Here is a 27607-nt window from a genome sequence, read left to right as displayed (position 1 = left end):
TTTGCATTTCCATGACTACTAATGAGGTTGAGTTTCTTTTCATATATTCATTTCTTCTTCTGTTAATTGCCTGTTCACATCCTTTACTGATTATTTTGTTAGTTTTTTAAATCAATGTCTAGGCATTCTTCATATGTTAGGAATATTGCCCTTTTAATGGCAAGAAGGTGCAAATATTATCTTACACTCTATTGTTTGTCTTTTATCATTTTACGTGCTGTTGTCTTTCCAAATTTTCATTACTTTTAAAAACATTTAATAATGACACAGTTAATACCTTAGATTCAATTTTAAGTTGCGTTATCATTTTTACATGAAGCTAACTACAAAACAAAGGAATAAATGCATTCCAGTCAAGAACTAGGAGACCAGGGCTGTTCTCCATGGTTGTTCTCTAGCAGTCTGATATATATTATTGTAACATTTTCAGAAAGCACAGTAGGTGGATTGAGGAAAGGATGGTACAGAGTGTACCATTGCTCTTTACAGCTTGAAATGACGTCATATTAAATAATGCATTCTTATTGCATACTTAATGCAACTTATTGAACAAATTCCATAGGCGCCCAAGACCAGATAAAAAAGTAATATCTTATTGATATTAGTAATAGTTTAACTGTTTATTCATCAAGTAGAGTAGGACAAACATCCTAAAAAATATGCAGAGAAAAAGTAACAAAAAATATGTCCATATGAAGCCAATAATGTTTAGTGTTCTTATGAAAAAAAGACCTAAATCACTCATAATTATAATAAATATAAATTAACATTAAGATACTGTTTTACCTATCAACATATGCTTAAATACAGAGTTGAAGGTTTGAAAATCAGGTATTTCTGTGAGTGAAAAATGTAGCAACCATTCTGGTAAGCATCAAACTATGTACATTCTTTGACCCAGAAATGTAAACTCCAGGAGTTTATCCTGAAGACATAACTGGGGATGGGCACAAAAATATTATCTTCCAAATATTCACTGCAGTCTTATTTATATTATCAAAAATTTAAAATAACTTAAATCTGCACCAGTAAGAAATTGACTAAATAAATTTTAATGATCCATGTTAAAGAATACAATATCCATTTAATGTTGTAGTTATTAATTCATTTATTTTTTCAGTAATTATTGAGCACTTACTGTGTGCAAAGCAATAGGCTGATAGCTGGGGTCACAAAAGCAAACACATATCAGCCTTAGCCATTACAACGTTTATATTTTAGGATTTTAGAACAATACTTAAAATGTTGTTAAAAAGAGGTTACAAAATATTATGTATAATAATATCACAGTGTTACAAAAGAGATCACTCAAAAGTAGACAAAAAGTTAGAAGGAAACATTAAATGCTTATAGTGATTAACTTTAGATCTTGAGGGTTATTTTTTCTTTTGTGAGTTTCTACATGTAACAAATGTTTTATGATAGACGTACATTATTTTATAAAATAATGTATAAATCTTAGGTGATGTGGGTGTAGATTTCTACGTGTATGTATCAGGGATGTTGTTTCTCATTTGGTCTTTAAAACTCTTGTATTGCCTTTGAAATCAATCATTTAGTAAAAGATGTTCTAAACTTTCCTAAAGTGCAGTTATCTCCTAGTGGTTTTGAATCTTGGAACAACTCCAAACTGAACATTGGTCTTACCCAGCTGGAGCTGCTATAACAAAATATCGTAGACTGGGTGTAAACAACACATATTTCTCATAGTTCTGGAGGCTAGAAGTCCAAGATTAGGGTGCCAGCACAGTCAGGCTCTGGTGAGAGCGCTCCCTGGCCTGCAGACAGCTGCCTTCTTCCTGTGATCTCACATGGCAGAGAGAGAGTGAGAGAAAGGGAGAGAGACGAAGAGAGAGTTTAATCTTTATGGTGTCTCCTCTTATAAAAGCCATAATCCCATATTGAAGACCCTACTCTCATGACTTCATCTAAACCTAATTATTTCCCACTGGTCCCATCTCCAAATACAATCACATTGGGGGTTAGGGCTTTGATATATGAATTTTGGAGGTTTACCATTCAATCCGTAGCAAGGTCTAAGCACAGTAAATGGGCACAGACAGCCGAAGGTCAGATGAGGCAAAGGAAAGCCTTGTCCACCTGGGTGCATGTCCATATGAGGCTAGACGAAAAAGACTACAGCTCTTGAGTTTAAGAGGGGAAAGGTTGAGAGATTACAAAGACCTATGAAACCATGAAGGACAAACTTCTGGGATGGGACATCTGTAATATATAATCTATAAGGAAGCAGTACCTAAATGAGAGATTGCAGAGCTACCCCATCCAGTTGGTAATAAATATATGAGCACATTTCCCCAAATTGTGGAATGGCTGGAAAATGAACCTACCTTAGGAAGCTATGTAGGACAATTCCTATATGGGCTTTTCAAGAAAGGTAAGGATTTGGGGGGACTATCCTTGACCGTTGATACTTTTATAGTTGAAGCTGTGGAGGCAAAAGAGTGGTGCTGCTCCCAAAAACTTGTTCTTTGAGAACACTGTGAGAAAGAAAATCTTAATGAGAAGGAGTTTGCGGGGGGGGGGGGGCAGGATGGAAAAGGTGAAGGGATTAAGAAGTACAAATTGGTAGTTACAAAACAGTCATGGGGATGTACTGTACAGCATGGGGAATATTGTGATAGCATAGTGTGGTGTCAGATGGTTGGCACACTTATGGTGATCACTTCTTTAGATATATACATGTTGAATAACTATGGTGTACCCCTGAAACTAATGTAATATTGTATGTTATTTCAATAGCTGTATTTCAATAAAAATCTTTTTTTCAAAAAGGAAAGAAAACCTTTAAAAAATGTTAAATGCTCTAAGTAAAAAAAACAATTCTGGCCTAGATCATTATCATGATCCAGAAGGTATATATAAACTATATATGAGGGCACTCCTTTTGAAAACACTTTGCTTTCAAGATGGGCAGCAAACAGGTTGAGGAAGAATGGATTCAACTGAGAAGGCAAAAGCGTGGTTGGATCGATGTCCAATAATCCAGCTAAAAAAGGAGCCTGACTTCAAGGGAACAGGGTCCCACACTGCCTACATAAAAAAGAAGTGTGACAGGCAACATTTGGGTTTAGGTTTTGGCTTCCTCATCGCCAGCTTTCCCACCATGGCCTCTTGCATTTGACACCATAGAAAGAGGTACAAGTAGGTGGGTGTGCAGGGTCTGAGCTATTTACAGCTGAATTTGCTCAGACTGACTCCCATCCCCCGTTTTTCACAAATGAGAGATATTAAAAGAGGGCGTTCTGCAGTGTGGCAAAGAGAAGGCTGAGGGGAAAATATTTGGGGTAGGTTGGTAGGACAATTTGGAGAGAGGTTATAAGCAATATATATTTAGCTGAATTGATTAGGTTTCAGTTTTATCAGTAAGACAACTGAATTACCTCAAAATCATTTGAGTCTTATCATTGAAAGCTTTTTGCCTTTTCCTAATCTGTTGGTTTATGTTCATTCAGAATGTCACCAATTAAATTAAGACATTTATAAGAAAATTAAATATAAAATGTCTATGTCCTGAATTTGTAGATTCTGGTAAATATTTTTGCTTTTACTCATGACTTGAGTACAGCTCTCAGAAGTGGCCTCCCAGTCACTTATTATTGTTTACTAATTAGCCATTAGACTGGAACTGGACTAAGTGGCCAGTGGATCAGAGCATCAGAGTTTCCTATTTGACAGTATGGAGATTTGGGGAGGGCCGAGGAAAGGCACCTATGCTGACTCCAGATGTTCTATATACGTCCCTCACACTCCCCAGCCCCTGCCCCCTCCACAATCCATACAGATGTGTAAGCCAGAAGGAATAAAGTATTTTAATAAAGTCATGGAAAAAGATGCATAGTATACTGTTAAGTGAAAAAAAGGAAGTTTCTAAAGCGTGGGAATAGAAGCACCCCAGTTTTATAAAGTATATGTGTTAATATATGTGCATAAACAAGAAATGTGAATTAGTCAGCAACATAACAAAGTAGTTACCATTGTTTTATTAATTTTTGTTGTGTCTGACTTTTTATAATGTTATACATTTCTTTTCTTACTGGAGAAATAAACAAAAATAAGAAATAAAATACAAAGTTTTCAGTTGGCAGGAAAAAAATCCGTGTTCTGGAGGCCGTGCAGGGAGTAATAAACATTTCCTTCTTTGATTTTTTATAAGTTTAGGTTGATGCCATGTTATTCCCTCCAGCATTCTCTCCCTCTGAGTTGCAAACTTTCTCCAGGTAATGATAAGATTATGAGAAATGCAGGTCAGGAATTCCAGAAATCATCCTAAACTCCGGTCCAGTGTCAGGAGGCACCTCATTTGTTTACCAAATGAACAAAGGATGTGACTTCATCCATATCCGGCAGAGCTATCAGTCGGCTTTTGTCCTCAACTTTGGAGGACTAGATTGCTCTGGGCATCTCCACAGCTCCCTTAGTCCTTGCTGCGCATTTGGCTGAGGCCCCTTATGCATTCCCTTGCACCTGGTCTTCCTGGTGGAGTCAAGGACCTACAGGAACACGAGCAGGTTTCCTTCTGCCAACCCTCTGAGTCTTCTTAGAATCATGGCAACTACAAGTGGCATGGGGAGGAACCCAGCCCTTTTCTGTAACACCCAGTGCCAGCTTCCAGGAAGGTAGACCCATCAGTGACTTGGAGTTACGAAGTAGTCAAGGAAACACTAGCTCAACTGTCAACTCTTTTCTATGCCTGAGTTTCTTTGGAGATACCATCGAATAAATTCATGAGACTTTTCCTCTTCTTCATTTATTGATTAAGGAGAAGGGACTAAGAAATGTGCCTTGCTTTAGCGTGTGAGGAAAGAGACTCTCCAACTTCTGTGGGTTTTGTCTACAATGGTTGTAAGACAAAATTATTTTCAATTAACTACTTTTGAAAAATAATTTTCATAAGATTTTTAAGAAAAAAAGGTATGGAGAGTTTGTAGTATAGCTGTATTGCAAGTACTTGTTGATGAAAGGTCATTTGTGGGGTTTTAGATGTGGGAAGCTATAGGCGGGAACAGCTTTGTTTCTCAGAGGGTGGAGTTATGAAAAAACTGATGGAGGGGGCCTAAACTTACAGCAGGACCATGGAAGTCCTCTTTCTGATCAATTCTGTTTTCTGTGGATGGGTTTGAAAGTGCTTTTGCCTGACAAGTACAGTTTCCTTTAATGGGCTGTTGAATCTGATTGCTTAGGCATTTTGCTGGCTTTTAAAAAGAGATAAGAAGTAAACTTTATTAAGAAGTCTCATTTTAGAGACGTATAGAATTACACTTTGAAAGCATATTAAACCTGTGACCTGGAATACTGGCATATTCAATATATTTTCTTTTATATATCGATCATAGAAAGATTCTGTCCAACTATTTGGAAGTGTAGATGACAAAGTGGTATATTATCTATTTCAACCCATTATCAGGATTCCATTAGTGTTGGCTTTGTGCAGCCCTTAGCCATTAGTGATGAATCTCCTTCATACTTTGTGTGCTTGTGTACTAGGGAATGGATATTTACTTTCGGGATCTACTTACTCCTGGCTAAGAGTTTACAAAGTCACATTTAGAAATTGTATGCACTAGGCAGTAGTTATTTGTGGAACATGCTAGGAGTGCTCTCACCTCAGGGCCTTTGCACTTGCTCTTCCCTTGGCCTGAGATACCCTTAGGTCACATTTCTTCAATTCAGATGTCATCTTACCCAGATCTGTCATCTTCTCAAATGTGCCTCATTCCAGCACACCCTACCCCCTGCATTTATCATTATCTAATTATTTGGTTTATCATATCTCCTTACACTAAAATACAAGTGTAATGAAGGCTGGAGTTTTTGTCTGTTTGGTTCCCTGCTATATCCCTGGGACTCAGTACCATGTCTGACACAACAGGTTTTTATTAGTTGAATGACAATAATACATTAAATTGATAAATTTGTACATGTTACTTTTACTTGGATATAATTAGTCTGTGAATAATCCAGACCCCAGTGTGAACTGTGTCAAGGTACATAGATATTAAGATTGAACATCTGTGAGTCTATGAATATGTGCAGATGTGACATAGGAAGGGGCCCTCGGACCTGCTATGAGAGGTGCAGAGTGTCGTTTTGGTCAGAAGTCTCTTCTGAGTTCTAGTTTCACTGTTGCCCTGAAAGTGGGGCCATTGCCACAATATGGACCAAGCACCACAAGGACCCCTTGTTACCAGCCCTGGACACTTGAAATCCGTCCCCAGACTTTTCTGCCTTGGTTTGACCCCTGTGCTTGCTCTTTTCTCACTGCCAAGAGGATGGTAAGCTTGAAAGTGGGTCTGTATTCGCTGGTTCTTGACCCCCAGATTTGAAGAGCCAAATCCTGCACATTCCTTGAGTTACTTACTGGGTGAATCTACACAATTAATATCATATTTTATTCCTCCAAGCTGGCAGGAATCCGTCTAACCATGGTTAATTATGATATCTACCCTGTGCCAACCTCTAATTATATCTTATCAGAGGTTTTGGGTAGGAATCAGGCACTATGGAACATCTGAGGTGTTTTGAAGTTGAACTTATAACTTTTAAGTCTCATTGGCAGGTACCAAAGGTACTTTCTAATTATGATACTGCTCCTGTCTTGTCCAACATTATTAGCCAACCTGAAATTTCTGGTCATCTTTTTGGATTGTGGCATAATTCTTAAAAGGTCTCTTTAAAACGAAAGTATGTTACCATGGTGGGTAATTCATTATCTCGGGGATACACATTGGCTTGAACTCTCCATTAGAATTGTTAGTGCAGAACAGATAAATCCAGGGTCACATGTGCACTAGATGGTACATTTGGATGGAGGAGGGTGGTGGGGGGTAAGAGTGTTGGAGCCTGGGAATTGGGGCATTGACTAGAGGTGGCAAACATGGGTGAATGACACTAGAAGAGGTCATGACTATGACGGAACTTGATGTGTAGGAAGAAGGGAAGTCAGAAGAACAATGAGAGGGCATGCAAAGAATGGATATGGCAACAAAAGAAACCTCAAAGATTTGGACTGGGATTTTCTACCACCTGGCCTACAAGATGATATGTCCTTTTTTTCTTTTTAAAGGGAAGAGGAATAAATAATAACCTTAGAAGATTCCTGAGTTGTGAAAATTGATCTAACATGTTTGGGTTCATAATCCTTTCAGCTCCTTTCTTTTCCTAAGTAGTAATTGGCTTGAGTTTGGAAATGAATTGACACACAAGTCTTCTTATTTCCCCGATGTGTTTTTTCATGCAAGTTGAGTGTTGAACACAGAGCTGTGTGTAGGAATTATCAAACCTAGGCAAGAAAGCAGCTATAGGGGAGTTTGATGCTATAAATTTTCTGAAGCATGGCTGTATTTAGAATGCATGTTTAACATTCTCCTTTTTCCCTCAATCCCCATGCTCATTCATTTTGTAGACTCTGAAGTCATTATGACATTTTGGAATTGGTTGGTGCAGGACAGAGATGACAGGGCTCACTATACTGGGTCATGAGTTCTGGGAACAATCTTGGTCTCATCACAGACTCCATTGACCTATAAAAAGTGTTGTTAATCTTCTTACTGTCTGCCTTACAAGATCTGGGGAGGAGAAATGAGGTAATGTCTACTTACACCTTTGAGCTTCTCGGAAGAACAGCACTCTACAGTAATGTGATTTCCTAATGCATTTGTTTGTGTTGTAATGGAGTATAATTCCATTTGCCTAAATTTCTTGAGATGTCTTTAGAATATCTGACAGCCTTGCGAATGGGAAGCAGTCCAGCTGTGAGAGTGAAAACTGGGACTAGACTAGGACCCTCAAAGGGTACTCAGCCAAAGGAGCTAACTATGAATTTATGAGGTTAACGGAAGGATTCTGGGAGAGGAGGGAATAGGAGCTAGAGTTGGTGGCAATGGGTAGAGGAGTTATAATTATCTTCAGAGAGATTATATCATACTTTTAAATCATGTTGTTTTACTAAAGATCAATATCTCTATATTAAAATATATACATTTATTTTAATTTAGCATGATTACCTATTGGATGACTCATTTGCAATATTGATCCTGCCATCATTCTCTATATTGATAGACTCCTTAACCTGGCCCACATCAAGATTTATTTTATTATGTTCCTTGGGCAACAATCTGGTTGTTTAATAACTTGTTTTCAACTAACACCAGCAGTTCCCTACAAACACTAACAAATTTATAGATTCATTTGTAAAATACCTAGTAAATTACTAAATAATGCTTTATCTTTGTTCTGTAGATAAAGGGATAGGAAGTCTTTTCTATTGAGTCTTTTATGGTCATGACCAGTGTACTTTTTAAATTAGCCTTCTTGAGCAGTATTACAATTGAGTTGGCTTTCTAGTCAGTCCTAAAAAGAGAAATTAAAACATAGGATGAAAGGTGAGGGAAATATACGTGTGACATCTCTGATATACTATAAAGATATCAATTTAGGTTACAATATTGTTATTGGACAGGTTTGTTGTGGAATTTGCTAGGAGCGATTAGTTCTTTGGCATTTCCAACCCAGTGTTTCAAAAGGAAGTCAAAATTCTATAAAGAAATTTTGAGTAAATATTGAGTTAACCAGGAAAGACAACAGTATATTTTCTTCTTCTAGGGAAGTGACTATATACACTTTTTAATAGCAACTGATTTGTATTTTTAGAGCAATGATTCGAATCCTATTCCTTTCTCTGAGGGGAGGAAAAGTGTTACAACTTTCATTTATTAAATTATGGAATATAATGCAGAGAGAACATATCCTGTCACCCAAAATGTGGCATGAAAAAATGAATTCTGACCCAATTGTGTGATGTATGCCAGGGTCATATGGAAAAAGTCACTTTGTCAAATTAAGAAGAACATCTTATATAAGGAAATGGTATAGAATACTATGGAACTGCTATTTACACCAAAATAATTTTTTGCTAAAAAAATTATGACTCAGAGTTATAGTTCATATCAAGTTAGATTGTGGATAATCTTAATAGAACCACATTTTTTCTTGGAGGTAGTCATTGAGAAGACATGACCACCAGATGAGCTGTGAGCTAGACCCTGGCAGTTGGAGGCTCCTCACCACCTCCCCTGTCCTTGGAATATATGTTCTGCCCACTGTTCCCACCCTTCTTCAAGGACACAGCCTTGAGATACAATGTGTTGTTGAGACTGTATGTGACTAAACACAGTTCAGGCCTCTGCATAAACTTTTAAGATTCTGGTGGGCAGGTGCAAAGATCTACTTATCCTGTGGCTGTCCAAGACGAGCCTTGTAAGTAAGTCCCCTTGCACATTAATATTGCCACCTACCAATCTGGAGTGGTCCACCTCTTTCTGCAGTACTCTTGCCCTCCAGGTACGGGGGCCATTTTCAGATTTCACCCAGGGAAACTCCCAAGGTTGTGAACCAACAATGTTCTGTTCCTGACAATTTATTAAAATCTAAATGAGCATTTCTGAATGTTAAACAGGTTGTGCAATTTTATGTCTTCATGTAAAACTTCATGGTACATTTATGAATTTATGCAATCATGTATGAATGTAGCTAAGGTATACTTTTAAAAAATAGTTGAAAAATGTCCTTTTTAGATTGGTCTGTTGCACATTAAATTGTGATGGTTTATTTGAATTTGTTTCAGAATCGAAGTAAACGCTTGGAGAAGGTCCATGTGGTTATTGGACACAAATCATGTGACTTGGATTCTCTTATTTCTGCCTTCACATATGCTTACTTTCTAGACAAGGTGAGGGAAAAGAAGTTTTTGCTTTTTAATTTGAATTATGATATAACTTTTATTTATTTATTTATTTGTTTGTTTATTTTTTGTAACTTTTAAGAACAAACATTTTCTGGGAAAATAGGAAACCTATTAACTTAATTTTCAAATTCTGGTTTATTGTTGCAGAGAATAATGTATTATAATACATTAAACAAGCATTGTTCAAGTTATTTCTTACCAATTCTCTTTATACAACATTGTTTCAATAAGATCAATGTGTTCACATTAAAAATTTAAAAAATTTTTATAATAGTTGGTTACTACCTCTATGGGAATTCAAGGAACTAACAAAAGTAAAGGTCAGAATTTTTTGTTTTCTTTTATCATCCTTGTTGGATGGTCTTGACCTCAGGAGAAGAAACATATGTGCAGAATAATCTGTGAGAACATTACATGAATTACAGAGCATATTGGCTGGACTGTTCAGTAACAGAGGTATTACATGTCACATCTATGTTCTGTTTTTGCCTTTTAGCCCTGACTTTTTATAGCAAGGTCATTCTCAGTTAGCGATCATCTCTCCTGAGTGAGCATCTTTGTATTCTGTGAAGTCTATAATAGCCTCTAGAGGTAGTAAAGACCTTTTAATAAGTTGTTTTAAAATGTCCATTCCATAACATACAGCAGACCATGATAATGTGTTACCTGAAAGCCTAAAAAAGTACACTACGAGTATTTTGGTGCTATTTCCAATTTCACACAATTTTTAATTTTCTGAAGTCTGGTTTGTTTTATTCCAATTTTGTTTGGCTCTGAGAATATGCATAGCTGATCTAGAGTGAGTTAATTCACTCTATGAAACTCAGTCTTCCACAATGAGCTGTGGGTGGCAAGAATAGCTTTAGGGCAGCAGCTGACCAAAATGCTGGGTCAAGTATTCTGATCTCTATATACAGGTTTTATAGCAAATTTATCTTAAAATTTGTTGAACTTTACAAGGGAGATTAATTGGTATGAAGAGATAAGTGTGTTTGTGTCAAGAGATGCATATTAAATACTAACTTATTAACTGGAGTTTTTGACTCCTAGAAAAAAAATGTTGCTTGTCTTGAGAACAAAGAATTGGTCAAACCGGACTGGGTTTTAGACTGATAGTGGCATGGACTCTTAAGGAAATTATGTAATAGTTACACCATCAACAACTACAATGTCTTGAATGATATAATGACATTCCACAATAGGAGTGGGAAAAGTAGTTGTGCTAGATAAAATAGATAGATAAAGAGATAGGTGGCCTCTTTTCTCCTTCTTCTAAGGTTCGCCACGGAGCATGGAGACAAATGGGAATTACTGAAGGCCCACACACTGTACCTTTGCTCTTAGTTTACTGGATTCCACGCCCTATCAGAAATTACATCTTCATTGACATTTTTTCTGAGAATCTGGTTATTCCCTCTCAGAGTATTAACGCATAGGACAAGTACAGAGCTTTGCAGCTTCGCATGTATGCCTCCATTTCACTCTGGTAGGTAAACCCCATTGTATAGATGGGGAAGCTGAGGCCCAGAAAAGAAATTGGCTTTCTCAATGCAACCGCAGAGGTTGAGGCTAGACCCTAGTTCTTCTGACTCTAACCTCAGAATAGGGATGGCCAAGAGAGGCTCAAGCCACATGCTTTTGACTCGTTTTAACATCAGTAATTGTCTATAACTCTATCAATTAATCAGGAAAAATAACTTGCATACATAAATTACTAATAATTGTTATACAATTGTGATTTAGTATTGGCCTGACAGGTGGGACAAAAACTATTTTGTTGGAATGGCTTTGTGCTTCATATACTATAGCTGGGGGTTATTCATTTATTTCACTCAACAAATGCATATTAAATTTCTACTCTGTGCCAGACTGGAAAACATAACTAAACAAAACAGACATGAAGCCCTGCCATCTTAGTGCTAAGAAAGAGAGATGAATAATAAAAATGTTAAACTGCGTAATAAGCACTATGCTTGTGGTAGAACTGGTGATGACCTGAGAATAAAGACCATTAATTTTATGTAAAAATTCAGTGTTACCAAACCCTACATTCTCTCAGTGATATTTCGGGTTTATTGTTATACATGCTTAGTAATTTTTTAAAAATCCTTTTATTTTTTATAATTCCCATAGAAAAATATGTTTATTCTTGTGAATCTGAAGTTCTCTAACTGCTATCCATCTCTTGTTTCCCTCTATTAGCACGATTTTTAATAAGAGGTTTAATACAAGATTTAAAAAATAATGTACAAAACCAACAGAAATCACAGCAATTAGTTTGTTGACCAAAATCTGGCTTCTAAATGAGTCTTCATTAACCTACATAGTATTTTTATGAAGAAATTAATAACAAGTAAACATCGCAGATAACACCTCAAAAGCCAGATTTCCAACTTTTCTTAAGTAATTGAGAGATTTAACTATCTTGGGCCTGAAGTCTTTGCATGTCAACAATTGGCTGGAGCTGAGTGGCAGGCACCCTGTAGAGAGGGGACTATATGCCTGTCTGTGTCACCACTGTCCTTACCTGATTCAATCATTCTAATTTTCTGCTCATTCCATAAACAATGTGAATTTGTTTCCTCTGAAGAGGAAAATACATATATTTATAATTGTGGAAGGATTGAAATGAGACAGAAAATATTTCAAGTAAGGTAGAAGAAGGAAAGGTTTCATATAGATTAACAAGAAGTTTAAAAAATATTAGGGTAATGCTCTGCTAATGGGGTTCCAGAAAAGTAGGTTCCGAATGTCAAATGGTTTAGGAAGGCCAAAGGACTTTCGTTCCCTTTACCGGTTAAACTTGGGCTTGAAAAAACTGTAATTGTATTCTTTCCTCCTATTGCTGTCAGTGATTGTTACCTTTTTTCTCGGTAGGTCAGTCCACCTGGCGTTCTCTGTTTGCCAGTGCTGAACATACCAAGAACGGAATTCAACTACTTTACTGAGACAAGGTTTATTTTAGAAGAGCTAAATATTTCTGAATCATTCCACATATTCCGAGATGAAATTAATCTTCATCAGCTAAATCATGAAGGGAAATTATCTATAACACTTGTTCACAGCAACGTGCTATCGAGGTGAGGGTTCTGGTCTTTTAATGAAGCCTCATCTGCACAAAGCATCACCTTGTTCACAATTTTTGTGGTTTGGGGAGATTAATAAAACAGAGGACTTTCAGAGGAAAGGAAATAGTTTTTCTTCTTTTACGGCAAATCTAGACTATGCCAAGCCTCCGTTTTTACTTTTGCATTTCAAATATGACTTCTTTGAGTGGAGGACTCTTGTAAAATTGACCAACATTATAATTTTAAACCATTTCAAACACTTTCTTATAGTAGTGCAACTGTCATGTGTATTGATGCTGAAAATACATAATGAAAGTGGAAATGAAACACTAAATAAAACTGAAAGGTTCTTAAGAAAGAAATCTCAGTAGTGAAATGGAAAATTATGTAGATGATCTATGAACATCATTTGCTTGTTGGCTCATCATTCATAGGATTTTATATTATAAGGGAGAATTGATTGTTTTTTTAAAGTCTTGTGGTTTGAACTTCATATTTTATGAGAAGACACCTGACACCTGGTGTGGCAAATGACTTATCCAAGGCACCACATACAGTTAGTAGAAGAGTTTGGATTAGAACTTGGGTCCTTTTTTGTCTCCTTCAAAAAATACTTAAGAATTGCTACCTGGTACAAGAATCTAAAGGTATATGAAGAGGAATAAGAGAAATTCTATGCCTTCAAAGACCTTACAACCTAATACAAAGATGTCCTTTGATAAGCTCTCTAGTACTACTGAATGAAGAGTCATAGTTAAACATCTCACTATTTTGAGATGTTAGTCTTTTGCATACTTTGTTAATTGTTGATGACATTAACCATGTATCCTTTAGTATACATGAAATAAAAACTTGTACAAGTATCTAACTTTTTACTTAACCTTTTTTAGAAAGTGTATTTAGGTATAAATACATTGTAAAGTCAGTTGTGTGGTTCACTCAGTTGTAAAGAGTTTTGAAAATAATCTACCTGTGTGAGGCTGTTTTTATTCTCATGGTGTTTGAGACACACAAAATTCTTTTGAGTAATATTGATCAATCAATCGTTGATCTCTGGCTGAGAGTTATTGGTAGGTTATTTGACTGACTTCATTTATCAGTATTCAGGATGACCACATGCTTTATTAAATTTATGTGTTAACCTTTTCAGACCGACAAATGCAAGTAGATATGGAAAAAAGTGCAAGAAGCTGAAGGAATGACCTATGAAACTTGTGTCAATTGAAGTTTTGGAAAAGTTTTGTTACCAATTAAAATGGAAAAATTTCGCTGGTTTTGAGGCTAAAGTTGTGAACTCTGGCTTTAAGTTTGTTTATAAAATAGAATGCTTTTCAAAAATAAATGGATATCTCCATTTCTTTCATTGCCACTCTTTTGGTCTTGGCACTTGATAAGAAAGAATACAGTTAGTTTTATCCACATCTTTCTTCTTGCCTTTGATAAAAGCCAAATCTATCTCACATATACAGAATGATTGTGGAAGTAAATAAGTCAGTAGTATTTTTTCTCCAGCACCATGATTGGATGTACAAGTTTTGGAACCAGATTATCAGAGTTTAAATACAAGCTAGTCTACTACAAAGCTTTGTGACCTTGCACAAATTTCTTAACATCTTAATGCCTCTGTTTCCCCTTTTGCAAAATGGAAATTTTAATAGAATCCATTTCATACGTTCATTTTATAGCATAAAATATGATAATACTCCAAAATATTTATAATAGTATCTGCCGTGTAGTGGAGGCTCAATAAATGTTAGCCATTGTTATTATTACTATTATTATTATTATTATTTTCTAACAGCAAAACAAAAGATAGAAGTGGTAAAGTGTGAAGGCACTCTAAGAATCTTGGGGGGGGGTAATTAGTTAAAATGAAATGTGAAACCATATAGAATAAGGGTCTACTCTTCTGAATCATGTGCGCTTACTCATATTTTTGGCTGTTGAGAGGAAGTCATTTGTGTGGGAGAAGAAATTAAGTGATTTCAAAAAGTAAGAAAACAAGCCCCATTTCTTTCTCTTCCTCTCTTCCATTTGCTTTACAGTGAGGACAAAACTTTAGAATCAGCTGTTGTCAAAATCATTAGCCCCGTTGAACAGAGTGATGCTGGGCCTGAGTTGCGAGAGTCTTCCTCCTCCCTTGTTGTGAAAGAGATTCTCCAGGAGGCTCCCGAGCTCATCACCGAGCAGCTGGCTCATCTCCTCAGAGGTGAGAGATGACTCTTTCTATTAAATACTGGAAGGCTTAATGGAGTGTCTCTCGATTTGCTCATGCAGAAAGAGTGTGATCCATTCTTGGGTTAACAATCCCTTTAAAGACCACGGGAAGCTTCATCAGAGAGGCAGGGAGTAAAGAGTTTGTTAAAGAGTAGCATTATATTGAATATTAAAAATGTGCATTTAAAAATAGGCTTGAAAGATCTGTGCTGTTTCAGTAGACAAGAATATTAAATGGAACCGCTGCACCTCTGTTGGGGAGCTGGAATAGCTCCTCTGGCCATCTAACAGCTTCCAGAAGTGATTCTTGCCCCCACAACAGCAGGAATATGGGTTAGAATTCCACATTCCCACAATGAAATATCTCCTGATACTGATACATGTTTGGTTTATATAACACTGTTTGGATGGCAAAAATAACACCTTTCATTTTGGTGATAAAATGCAGGATGGACTTTTATAATCACATTGTCACCTCCTTCTCTCCTCATCTTGTAATGTGTTCAGTCTTCACTCAGCCTGCTTTAGGCATTGTGGTCTCGAGCACATCATCATCAATTATTCTCCTGATCTCTATTTCACCTCTGTCAGTGGAGCCCACCACTTTCAAAAAGTAATTTCCAAGCTGGAAATTGTCTGTTGACTTTGGTGCCACAAAATCGACACACAAGTTCTGTACTGTCTCACTTAGGACAGTTTTTGGGTTTTATATAAAGCTTTTTTTTCTCCTTCAACACTCTTTCTTGAATATGGTAGGCATAGATTTTTCTCAGGCATATTTAACACAAGAATGTGAAAAATAGTGATAAACAGATTGAAAGAATTAAAAAAGGAAGATGACCAAGAGAATGTTGACTCAACTCTTTTAAAGACTCGTTCCTTCACTTCCTCTGTCTCTTCCACAAATTGGAGAGAAAAAGGTTCAAGAGTTATATAGTTCCTGTAAGTGTTTTGGAACTAATGGACCCAGGAAACCTGTTTAAATATTTTGCTGGCTAGGGGCATCTATAAAAATGCTCAATGGCAAACTGTGCCCTCAACTAAACTATGTGAGCACAATCATTTGTCTCTGTGACAGAACAGAAAGAAAATAAAGGTAACTGAGGATCTCACCCAAGAGGGAAGTTGTTTGACAGTGCAAAGGTGGGGTGCAGGAGAACACTAGAGAATATTCTTTTAGCAAATTAAGAAGTTTGGTTTATTGTTCAAAAAATACATGTGTTATTTAGTAGGAAAGAATCGTAGTCAATGAATAGCTCATCATTTTGGTTTTCTATAAATAGTGAAAGAGTACCAAACTGTAATACATTGGTGCAAAGATGTGATTTTGTTGTTGATGATGATGATGATGATGATGATGATGGTAATATTTAAATTTAGGGAATTAAAAGGAATGTAGACCCTTTGGTTAGTTATCTTGATTTCAGTTAGCAAAACTGCCAAGAATTAAACCTGTGGTAAAGGACTTTGGTTTTTCTTATAATCAGATTTTTTTCATAAGGTTGGGCTTAGAGTGGAGTTAGGAAGCAGGCAGAACAGTGATATCACTTCCTTGTTGCTTGGAAATTAGAATGTGAGGGGATGAATTACCTCTACCTGCGAAGACTCCAATACGATCCTGTCATAAGAGTCAGAGTCACTGAAGTCGGAGGAGGAGAAGACACAGGGGGTTATGAGAGTGGGAAGAGGGCTCTGGACACCTTTGCCAAGGTGTGCCTATGTGCGTATGTGTGTTACATATGTGAAGGGGAGATGGAACATCACTGAATAGTTTTTCCAAGAGAAACAAAAGATCGTTATCCAAGAAGTTTGATTGTGAAGAGATAACTTAAGTGTTCAGAAAGGCAACGGGCCAATTTTTAAAAGCTCCGGAATCTTCAGTAAGTATAGGAAAGGAATCAAGTCAAATTTTACCGTATTCACTAAACTCAAACTTGGATATCAAAATTTTCCAGTCATATATTGACATCAGTACTAAAGGGAGGTTTCTTATGTGCCTATAAATAATTTTAGCAATCTTTATTTTCATATCATGAATAGTTTTCTTTCTAAAGGGTTTTGTCTATAAGCAACTATGATATTATTTTATATTTTGGGGTACTCGAAATGATCATTAATTTGGCATACCTTTCTAGAACATGTCTTTTTTCATTCTTCTCGGACTTGACGGAATGCAAAATTTCTATTTACACCCTTGCCGTAAAGAATTTTGAAAAATGTCTACTTTCATATGTTGTGAGATTAGATATTTACAGCTGACTTGGAGAGTCTTCAAAAGCTTCATAATTAGCACACTATAGAGGATATATTATTGTAAACTTTATACCCTCTAAAATCTGAATTTACTATGAATTAAATACTTAATAAACTTGGTTGTTCTTTGGCTTTCATTCCCATGGTCATATCCAAGAACACGTGATGCTGAGGCACACTGGTGTGATGTAAATGGATTTCAAGTGGGCTACGATATTGATCTTCTTAATCCTTGGAGAGCACCCTAAGTATGCCTTTTAGCCTGTCTGCTGAAAAAAAAAAAGTCGTCATTTTCAGTGTGCTTCTTAATTTCCAAAAGGTTGGGCCTACTCTTCCTTAGTTTTGCTTTTTAGTTCTTCTTTGGTCAACTTGTAAGTATTGCAGTATTCTAGAACTTTGTCTTGGGCTTTTCTTTTTTTTTTTTTCTTTCTTCATATGTTGACTTCATTTAGTTCCGAGACTAAATACAATACTTATGCTATATGACTCCCTGTATCTCCAAATGTGACCTCTGTTTAGAAAGCCAGGTTCATATCCAGTGCCCAGGTGACATCTTCACATGCATGGCAGGTTAGCACCTCCACCTAATAATGGTTGTTTGTAATGGAACCCTTTTGGTTCCCTGTACCTGCAAAACTTGCTTTTGTCCCAGTTCCCCCATTTGAGTAAAAGGCACTGCCAACCACCTACTCAGGTCACAACCTAGTCCTGCTAACTATACATTGATGACATGTGACAATTAAGTTCATGAACTTGTTGCAGTGATATTGCTAACCTTTTTTTGATATGAAGGGATTCTTTGTTATGAATTTGTACCAACTGGACAAATACTTGACCAAGTTTACTATTTGGAAGTGCTGAAAAGACTACGTGAAAAGTTAGACGCCTTGAAATTTTCGCCAATTCATGGCTCTTGCATCACGACAATGCACCAGCTCACATGACACTCTCTGTGAGGGAGTTTTTAGCCAGTAAACAAATAACTGTATTGGAACACCCTCCCTATTCACCTGATCTGGACCCAATGACTTCTCTCTTTACCCAGAGATAAAGGAAATATTGAAAGGAAGACATTTTGATGACATCAAGTTTAGGTAATATGGTGACAGCTCTGATGGCCATTCCAGGAAAAAGAGTTCCAAAATTGATTGGAAGGGTGGACTAGGTGCTGGCATTGGCGCATAGCTTCTCAAAGGGAGTACTTTGAAGGTGACCATAGTTATATTCAGCAATGAGGTATGTAGCACTTTCTCTATGATGAGTTCTCAAACTTAATTTTCTGACGTTGTATATCCTTCCTTCTTCCATAGACTACTTGAAGTGGCTTATGCAAATATGATACATGCATGCAAATATAATAAAACAGAAAAAATGTCAGGGTCAGGAAACATAAAAACATGTAGAGAAAGAAATAAGATCAAGACAGAATTTAAAAATTGAAGGTGTAAAAATAGTATTCAATATGAAGCTGGATATGGGCTTCCTAGAACCAATGGAAAAATAGAAATCGAATTAATTGCCATATATTATTACTAAAACAAACATGTATACCAGTTCCTCATTAAAAAAAAAAAATCTAAGTCTAAAGGGTTTTTTCTTTGCATCCGTCTTCATATGCAATAGTGCCCTAAACATGAACTGCCACAATAGGTCAGATACTTCCCACTCCTCAATCAGTCTATGGGAATTGTTTTAATCAACTTCACCTTGACTCTAGTAATTTATTTTCTGTTCCAAATTTATTATGTATATATGCTGAAGTTTTTCTCTAAATATCAGAAAAAGTATTTACATTCAATCATATTGGAATCTTTTGTTATCTTATACTTATTGCTGGATCTCTATATCAAATTGTTTGCATTATGGGATAATATTACATTCAAATATTGAGACAGAACCTGATTATTAGGGATGTGGTTAAATGATCACTTATATACTAATTAGAAGTAGTGTTGCCAGTGTAGAAATAACCTGCTTTGTTTCTCAAATAATCTCCCCTGTCTGTATCCTCTGGGCCCTGGCCATTGTGTGTTTAGACTTTGTAGGGGACTTAACAAAGTTGAAATAATTTGTATTTTCTTAAATTAGTACTTCTTACAATAGCTAGGTATTGCTGTTGTCTTTTTTTTTTTTTTTTTAAGGAGGGTGCAGCTCACAGTGCAGGGATTAAACTGGCAACCTTGGTATTATCATCACCACGCTCCAACTGAGCTAACTGGCCACCCTGCTGCTGTCTTTTAATAGGACACCTCAAATTTAGAAAGTTCAGGATACAGATAATTAGCATAACTTTCATCTGGAAAGGCACAGCTTTACTTACATAGATTATTTTCTAATTATTTGTGTAGGAAATTATTTGTCTAAGAGAATGTGCTCACACAAATGAGATCATAAATGACCCTGATTTTTGGAAATGTGTCTTTTCACTTCTTCGTCCCCTCCTCACCTCTGTTTTTCTGTTGTGGTTATCTTTTTTCTCGGTTTTCTTTCTCCTTCCTTCCTTTCCTTATCGTCTTGCCTCCTCTTCCTCCTTTTATTTTCTCCTACTGTATCTGCTTACAAGATCTTATCATTTTCAGACAGGCTGCAGCCTGACCTATCAGAAAGTTACATTATACAGTCACAGGGGCCTAACATTGGGTTTGGTCATGCCCTGGGTTTGTGCCAAAGGCAAACAATTACTATAGACTGCCAGATTCAACTTCTATTTTCTTATTTCCCTAGAGATGTGTACTAGAGGACTGTTGCCAAATTTAAGGTCCATTAAATTGCGGAATCATCACATTGTGTGTGTGTGTGTGTGTGTGTGTGTGTGTGTGTGTGTGTGTGTCCAGGAACCAACTGGCAACGATGAGATTTTTGCCTCGGATTACCAGGCATGTTTCCATCAAGACCACATTTGACTCAAAAGGCCTTTTGCATTATTTGTATAAGGGCTTGACAGAGCCACAACATGAATAGTGAAACAAATAGCAATACAACTGTTCTTAGTCAGGATGTGGAAAAACTGTGCCCTACGTTTTTAAGAAACAATTTATCTCCTTTCTATTGGTAACTCCATTTGAACTTTAAAAAAGATTAGTTCCTTACTATTTTAGTAGCCTGGACTAACAGCTTCAAAAAGATCCTTTTAAGGAGGTCAAATAAGAAAGGAACAGAGCCAGGCTTTTTTTTTTCTTCTCACACCCAAAGAGTGAATCATCCCTCTCCTGAAATGGTTACAAAGTCCAAAGGGAATTTACATTACTTGTTTTACTTAGGAAGAGAAAAGACATATATTGGGGGTAGGAGAAATTTTTTTTTCCAGCTTGATATAAAAACCAGAACAAGTCCTCAGCTTCAGAGTGTTATTTCTTCTGCTATACTGAGATAAGACTTACTAAATTCAGACATTTTAAATTTATAAGATTATTAAGCACGTGAATAATATACTTTTTAAAATCACTTTTCGGGCAAAAATGTGAGCTAAGCTATATTTTCTATCTTTTTTCCTCTATTTCCCCTCTTTCCCATGTCTCTATTCATTCTTTAATTTTTTGTTTGTTTGTTTCAGTATGAAAAAAATCAATCCCAGGTGAAACAAGGAAAGAGATTTAAATCCCTTCTTTTCTGCTAAGAATTTATCATGCAGAATATGCCTTTGCTGTGCAGAATGTTTTCCCCAAACAACTTCTGACTTCATTAGATCATGTTTAATATTAATGCACTGCAATTGCTTTTGGCAAGTGGTCCTTCACTTTTCCATTGTTTTGAACAAAGAATACTGTGGTTGTTTTTTTTTTTTCTAAATGGAATGAAATGTTTGTTACTATTTTATTATAATTGCTTTCTTTGTTGCTTGTTGTTAATCCCCCCTGGCCTGTGAATAGCTGGGCCACTTTTGGGTACGTGTATATGGATTTAAATAGTTTTTCGGTTCTGCAGAATTTGCTGGAAGTTAAATCAATTCTTACTCCATAAACAGGTTTGATTTTGCTAAGAAGTGCTTTTGGCTTCTATATATACTGATAGTGATATGTAACTAAGTGGGTGACTAAATGGGTGTCTATGGCGAAGAAATAAAAATTGCTGTAGATGAGTCCCTTGGATAAAGTTGGGCCATATCCTTTCCTATGCCGTAGAAATAAGTTGGAGTATGATGAGCATCATTTTGATGCTCATTATTTTTTTCCATTTATGTCAGTAGGGTGTCGCCTTTCTACCTAATTGTCAAGTCACACTTCATCATAAACCAGTGTCAATCTCTTTTCATTGAATTATTAGTAGGACTTTGTTTACTGCAATATCTGTTAGATTATCTTCTGAGTATTCCTTTTCTATTTGATGTATTTTAAAATTAAGATCTTCAAATCAAAAAAGTTGGATTCTTGATCTGACTGTAAGCCAGATATATTTTTGTGAAATTTATCCCTAAGTAACTTATATTTTATTGCTATTACAGTTTTTCTAATTTTTAAATTTGATTTTACAATTGTGATTGTTTATAGAAATACAGGAGATCTTGTATTATTAAACTTGTATCTAGCAATTTTGCTAAATTTACTTACCATTTTAAGCACATTTCTCTAAATGTGCTTAAATGTGCTTCTTTGAGTTCTTTATATACACAAACATATTATCTGTGAGGAAAGATTTTTTTATTCCTTTTATTCCTTTACTTATACCATTTACTTGTACTGCTTGCCTTATTGCTCTGGCTATGATTCACATTGCAGTGCTGAATGGAAATAGTATCAGGTGTTATTGTCTCATTCACAATTAAATATAATGTTTGCTTTTTTTTCTTTTTTGTTTTTTATAAATGTCCTTTGTCAAATCAATGAAGTTGTCTTCTATTTCTACTTGGCTGAGAGTTTATATAATGATTAAATCTTGGATTTTATCAAGTGATTCTACTACTTGACATCTATTGAGGTGATCATGATTTTTTCTCTTTTATTCTATCAATATAGTGGGTTATATTGATTAATTTTTAAATGTTAACTTGCCCTTTAATTCCTACGAAATCCTTATCTGGTCACTATACACTATTCTATTACATACTGCTAATTTGATTTGGGACTAGTTTAAAAATTTTTTTCCCACCTGTGTTTATGAGAAAGATTTGCCTTAAATTCTTCTTTCTTATAATGTCCCTGTTGAGTATTGGTGTCAAGATTATACTGGATTCAGAAAATAATTCAAGAAGTGTTCTTTTTAAAAAATTATTTGGTAGAATTTGTGTAAAATTAGTATAGTTCTTTCTTAAATGTTTGGAACTATGGATATTAAACTCTAGATTCATTTTTAAATAAAAATGGAAACATCCATATTTTCAACTTCTTTTCCTTCCAGTTTGGCAAGTTAAGTTTTTCCAGAAGAGTCCACTTCCTCTAAATTTTAAAACCTATTCAAATAAAGTTGTACTTATCTTTTAGTGTCAGTAAAACCTGTAGTGTGTCACTGTTTTATTCTTAATACTGGCAAATTATGCCTTCTCTCAGTCTTCTCTTTTCTTTCTTGATAGTTTTCAAAACTCTTCATATTATTTTTTTCAAGGAGTCAACTTTTAGTTTTGTAAACTTTCTTTTATTTTCTATGACTTTAAGTTTTGTTCTTATCTTTATTAGATCCTTCTACATTTTTTAGTCGAATTTTCTGTTTTTTTTTTCTTAACATCTTATGCTTTTGAGGGTATAAAATTTCCCAGAGCACAGCTGTAGTTGTATCCCATAAGATTAAATGTCATATTTTCTTTACCATTCAATTAAAATATATTCTAATTTATATTGTGATTTCTTCTTTTACCATCAGTTATTTGGAAGGAAGTTAGTTTTCAGACATTTGGGAATTTTCTTGTTTTTGTTTTATTATGATTTCAGACTATTTTTATGGTGGCTACAGAATGTAACTCCGTGATTGCAGTGTTTTGAAATTTGTTGATTTGATTGATGCTTCAACAGATGGCCAGTTTTGGTCAATGTTTCATTTGCAGTAGAAAGGCAAGCATAACCTACCATTGTTGATAGCAGTGTTCAATATGTCAGGTCGTTTTTTACTCATGTTGCTCAAATATTCTACATGTTTCAGATTTTTTTCTTCTTGTTCCTAGACTTCCTGAGGGAGATGTGTTAAAGTTTCCCACTACATATTTTTCTCTTTATCCAGTTTTGTCAATTTTTTGCTTTATGTATTTAGGAGCTATGTTATTAGTGCATATAAATGTAGGATTGATGTATCTTCCTGAGGGTTGACCCTTTAATAATAATAATAAATTTGTCTTAATCTCAAGTAATTCTTTTTGTCTTATAGTCTACTTTGATATTAGTGTATTATATCAATGTTATATATTTTTCTATCCTTTGACTTTTAGTTTTTAAATATTACTATAGTTAAGGTGTGCTCTTATAAACAGTATATTGTAGCTTTTAAAATTCAGTTTGATCACTTTTGTATTTAAATTGAAGTACTTTGTCTCTAGTTTTATTTTGGTAGAAAACACATTACATTAAATTTACCATCAACCATTTTTAATTGTACAGTTCAGTACTGTTAAGTATATACGCATTGTTGTGCAACATATCTCTAGTACTTTTCCATTTTGCTGTTCTGAAACTTTATACCCACTTTATACCCATTAATTGTCTCTTTACATTTAATGTAATTGCTCTTACATTTGGGTTTTGCTATTTGTTTTCTACTTGTCTCACATTATCCCCCTTTTCTCTCATTTCTTTACTGTGCTCATACTAAATAAGTATTTTTGCTATTACATTTCCCCCCATTAGTTTGTTAGTTATAAATTCTTTTTAAAAATTCTTTTAGTAGTTACAATAAAAATTATAATATACAATTAAAATTTCATATAAACTGACATTTTAACCAGTTCCCTGATAATCCAAGAACCTTTGAACAATTTATCTCTACTTAGTCCCTTCTGCAATTTGTTATCATTGAAATGCATTTTAATTATACATATATTTTAAACTCCATAGATATTATAATTGTACAGTGAATATTGATTTTTTCCCACATTTTTGCACTCTCCAACTTTCTTCTTTCCTTTTTGCATTTATTTTGCTTTCATCTGTAATAATTTTCCTCTACTTTTACTATTTCTTTTAGTGTAGGTCTTCTTGTAACAAATAGTTCCAGTTTATTTTTCTGAAAATGTCTTTATTTTTTCTTCATTTTTTTTTATACTCGTATGTTTTCATTTAATATAGAATTCTAGATCGGCAATTATTTAGCACTTTGAAGATATAACTCCATTGTCTTCTGACTTTCATCCTTTTAAATGAGGTTAGGTCTCAGTTTTGTTGTAGTTCCCTTGACAATAATATGTCTTTTTACTCTGATTAATTTAAATGATTTTTTCTCTGTAGTTTTATCCATTTTGTCATGTGCCTTGAGATTATTTTCTTTACATTTATCCTGATTTGGGTTCATAGTTTATCTTAAATATTACAGTATTATTTCTCATTAACTTTGAAAAATGATTGGCCATTTACTTTTCATATATTATTTAAGTCCCTCCTATCCAATGGGAACGCCTATTACATATATGTTAGAACTTTTCTCCATGTCCCCCATGTCTCTCATGCTCTTCTCTATTTTTCATTCGTTTTTCTCTCCATGCTTCATATGACTATTTTCTTCTCAAGTATTTTCCAGTTTACTAATATTTTCTTCAGTATGTCTAATCTGTTCTTAAATGCAGTTTGGGGTTCTTAAATTGTTACTAAATTTCCAGTTTTAAATTTTCTTTTGAATATTTTATTTATAGATTCCAATTCTCTACTATAATTCACCAGTTAATTTTTTTATTCCCTCTTGTTCTGTTTCCATTCTTTTCCTTATGAGTTTTTTCCTCTGGAGTGTCCAGTCATTTGGTCATATTTTCATTATGTCTGGTAACTTTTTATTGATTGCTGAATATCATATATAAAAAATATAGAAATGATGAGGCTATGTATGATGAAATTCTTTTGCTCTACACAGGATTTACTTTCATACCTTAAAGTCAGAAGAGACTCAGGTCAACTTAATCTGTTCTGTGTTTGAACTGATTCAAATCAGGATTTCAGTCTTCATGAAGGCTGCTTTATTTATTTATTTATTTATTTATTTATTTATTTATTTATTTATTTATTATTAGTTTCAGGTGTACAAAGCAGTGTAATAGTTAAACATTTACACCCTTCACAAAGTGATACCCCCCGGCAATCTACTACCCCTCTGACATCATATATAGCTGCTATAATACCATTGACTATATCTTCCTGATAAGTCCAGTGCCCATCTGGCACCCTACATAATCTTTATAACATTATTGATTATATTCCCCATACTGTATTTCATATCCTGTGACTATATTGTGACTACTAATTTGTGCTTTTTAATCCCTTCTCTAGTTTTACATCACCCTTCTATAGCAGCGGTCCACAAACTTTTTCTGTATAGGGCCAGATAGTAAATATTTTAGGCTTTGCAGGCCTGTGCTCTCTGTTTAAACTATCTTATCCTGTCATTGAAGTACAAAAGCACCCAAAAGCAATATGTAAAGTAATGAGTGTGGTTGTGTTCCAATAACACTTTGTTTGTAAAAACATGCAATGGGCCAGATTTGCCCTGCAGACAATAGTATTTCCAGCTGTTATTCTAGGATTTAGCTCTTGACAGGTCCCATTTAAAAACTTGGGTCGTTTAACCAAGATTCCTTCTCTGTGGTGAGCCCTAGATTCCAATTTTTGTCCCCCTACATCTGTGAAACTACTGTTAGATGTGCTAACCTTCTCAGCTCATTGGCTACAACTTATGAATTAGCAAATATTGTGAGGGGGAAAAGCAACACCAAACATTGAGGTGACCTCTATGCACTTACCTTCTCTTCAGGATCTTAGATTCTAAGATAGTCACCTGGGTAACTGATACCATCACAGGTTTTTTTTTGTGTTTTCCTTTTTTTGAATCTAGCTTTTCTCTTTATTCTTGGTACAAGTAGTTTATCCTAGCCAGAAGCAGATGAAGATCTTTTTGAAATTCAGATTCACCATTGCCTTAACAAAGAGTTGAAAACTCCCTGTCCTCTGTCCATGCTTTTCTTCCTGGGGGCTGGGAAACCCTGCATCAAGAGGTCACTTAAAAAAAAAAAAAAAGAATCTTTGGGGGAAACTGCCCCTAAAATCCTTTATACATAGAAAACTTTGCTCAAGGGGACTTGTTCCTTCCAGAATGGTGTTACTGCAGTTCAAATGCAAGATGAAGAGCTATTTTCTTAATGTGATGTAACGATGGGCACAGCTCTGTGCCCACTGGACTTCGTGTATATTTTACGAAGTGTATATTCTGGCTGGACTTCGTGTATATTTTAACTTAAGAAATAATGCAAAACAAGAGAAAATATTACTTTGGATTTTATGTCAGAAATTGTCAGACCAAAGGGTATACTCAGAATCCAACTGGCTATTCTCCATCTTTAAATGATAATTTGTATTGAATCTGTTCAATTTTCTGCCTGCTGACTGTTCCTTCCTTAGTTCTCGTCTGAAACAGCCTTCTAAGTAATCCTTCTGGTATGCCTTGTCTAATTCATTCTCTACATGGTTGCCAAAGTGATTCTTATAAAACATAAATTTGACACTGTTACTTCCCCCTGTTTAAAACTCCCTATTTCCCTTTGAATATAAAAGGCAAACTTTAAGATGGCTTGTTAAGGTCCTTTCTGACCTGAGCTGTGTCTACCTCTCTAATCTAATTTCAACATTTTCTCCCTAAAAATATACTATCTAGCTTTAATTAATTGCTTTCCGTTCTTTGTACTGGCCAACTTTTCTCCCACCTCGGTGCCTTTGCATGTGATCTGCCTGAGCTGTGATCTCCCTGTTACCTTGCTTTTGCCATTAGTCCCTAGTTAGATTCAAGTCTCAGCTTAGGTGTACTGTCTCTAGGAAACCTTTGCATGTGATCTGCCTGAGCTGTGATCTCCCTGTTACCTTGCTTTTGCCATTAGTCCCTAGTTAGATTCAAGTCTCAGCTTAGGTGTACTGTCTCTAGGAAACCTTTCCCAGAAAAAGGAAACCTAAATTCTGGCCTAGATTCAGAGTACTATTTATTTCCCCACTGATATTTTTTTATCCCCTTTATATTGAAAAGTTATGTGTTTACTTATCTGTAGCTGCTAAACTCCTATGAGCTTTAAGGGACAAGGCTATCTCTATTTCAGTGTTGAATCTTTAGCCTGTAGTACAGTGCCCGGTCCATAGTAGATGCTGAATAGTTATATGCTGGAGGAATGAATGAGTGACATGCTTTAAACATATTTGGC

General features: G+C 35.3%; 1 protein-coding gene across 7 annotated transcripts in view; it reads left to right on the top strand.

Moving 5' to 3' along the window:
* Positions 1-27607, top strand: part of PRUNE2 (prune homolog 2 with BCH domain) — a 229356-nt gene that overhangs the window by 40116 nt on the left and 161633 nt on the right. For all 7 annotated transcript variants that reach the window (XM_081066313.1, XM_081066318.1, XM_081066316.1 and 4 more), the window contains exons 2-4: positions 9644-9748; positions 12641-12843; positions 14877-15040. In XM_081066313.1, coding sequence (XP_080922439.1) covers positions 9644-9748; positions 12641-12843; positions 14877-15040 — 472 coding nt within the window. The remainder of the gene's footprint in view (positions 1-9643; positions 9749-12640; positions 12844-14876; positions 15041-27607) is intronic.

The sequence above is a fragment of the Rhinolophus hipposideros genome (genome assembly GCF_964194185.1).
Source record: "Rhinolophus hipposideros genome assembly, chromosome: 11".
Classification (NCBI taxonomy): Eukaryota; Metazoa; Chordata; class Mammalia; order Chiroptera; family Rhinolophidae; genus Rhinolophus; species Rhinolophus hipposideros.
Note: the sequence above shows the minus strand (reverse complement) of the source record. Positions and strands in the feature narration are given on the sequence as shown.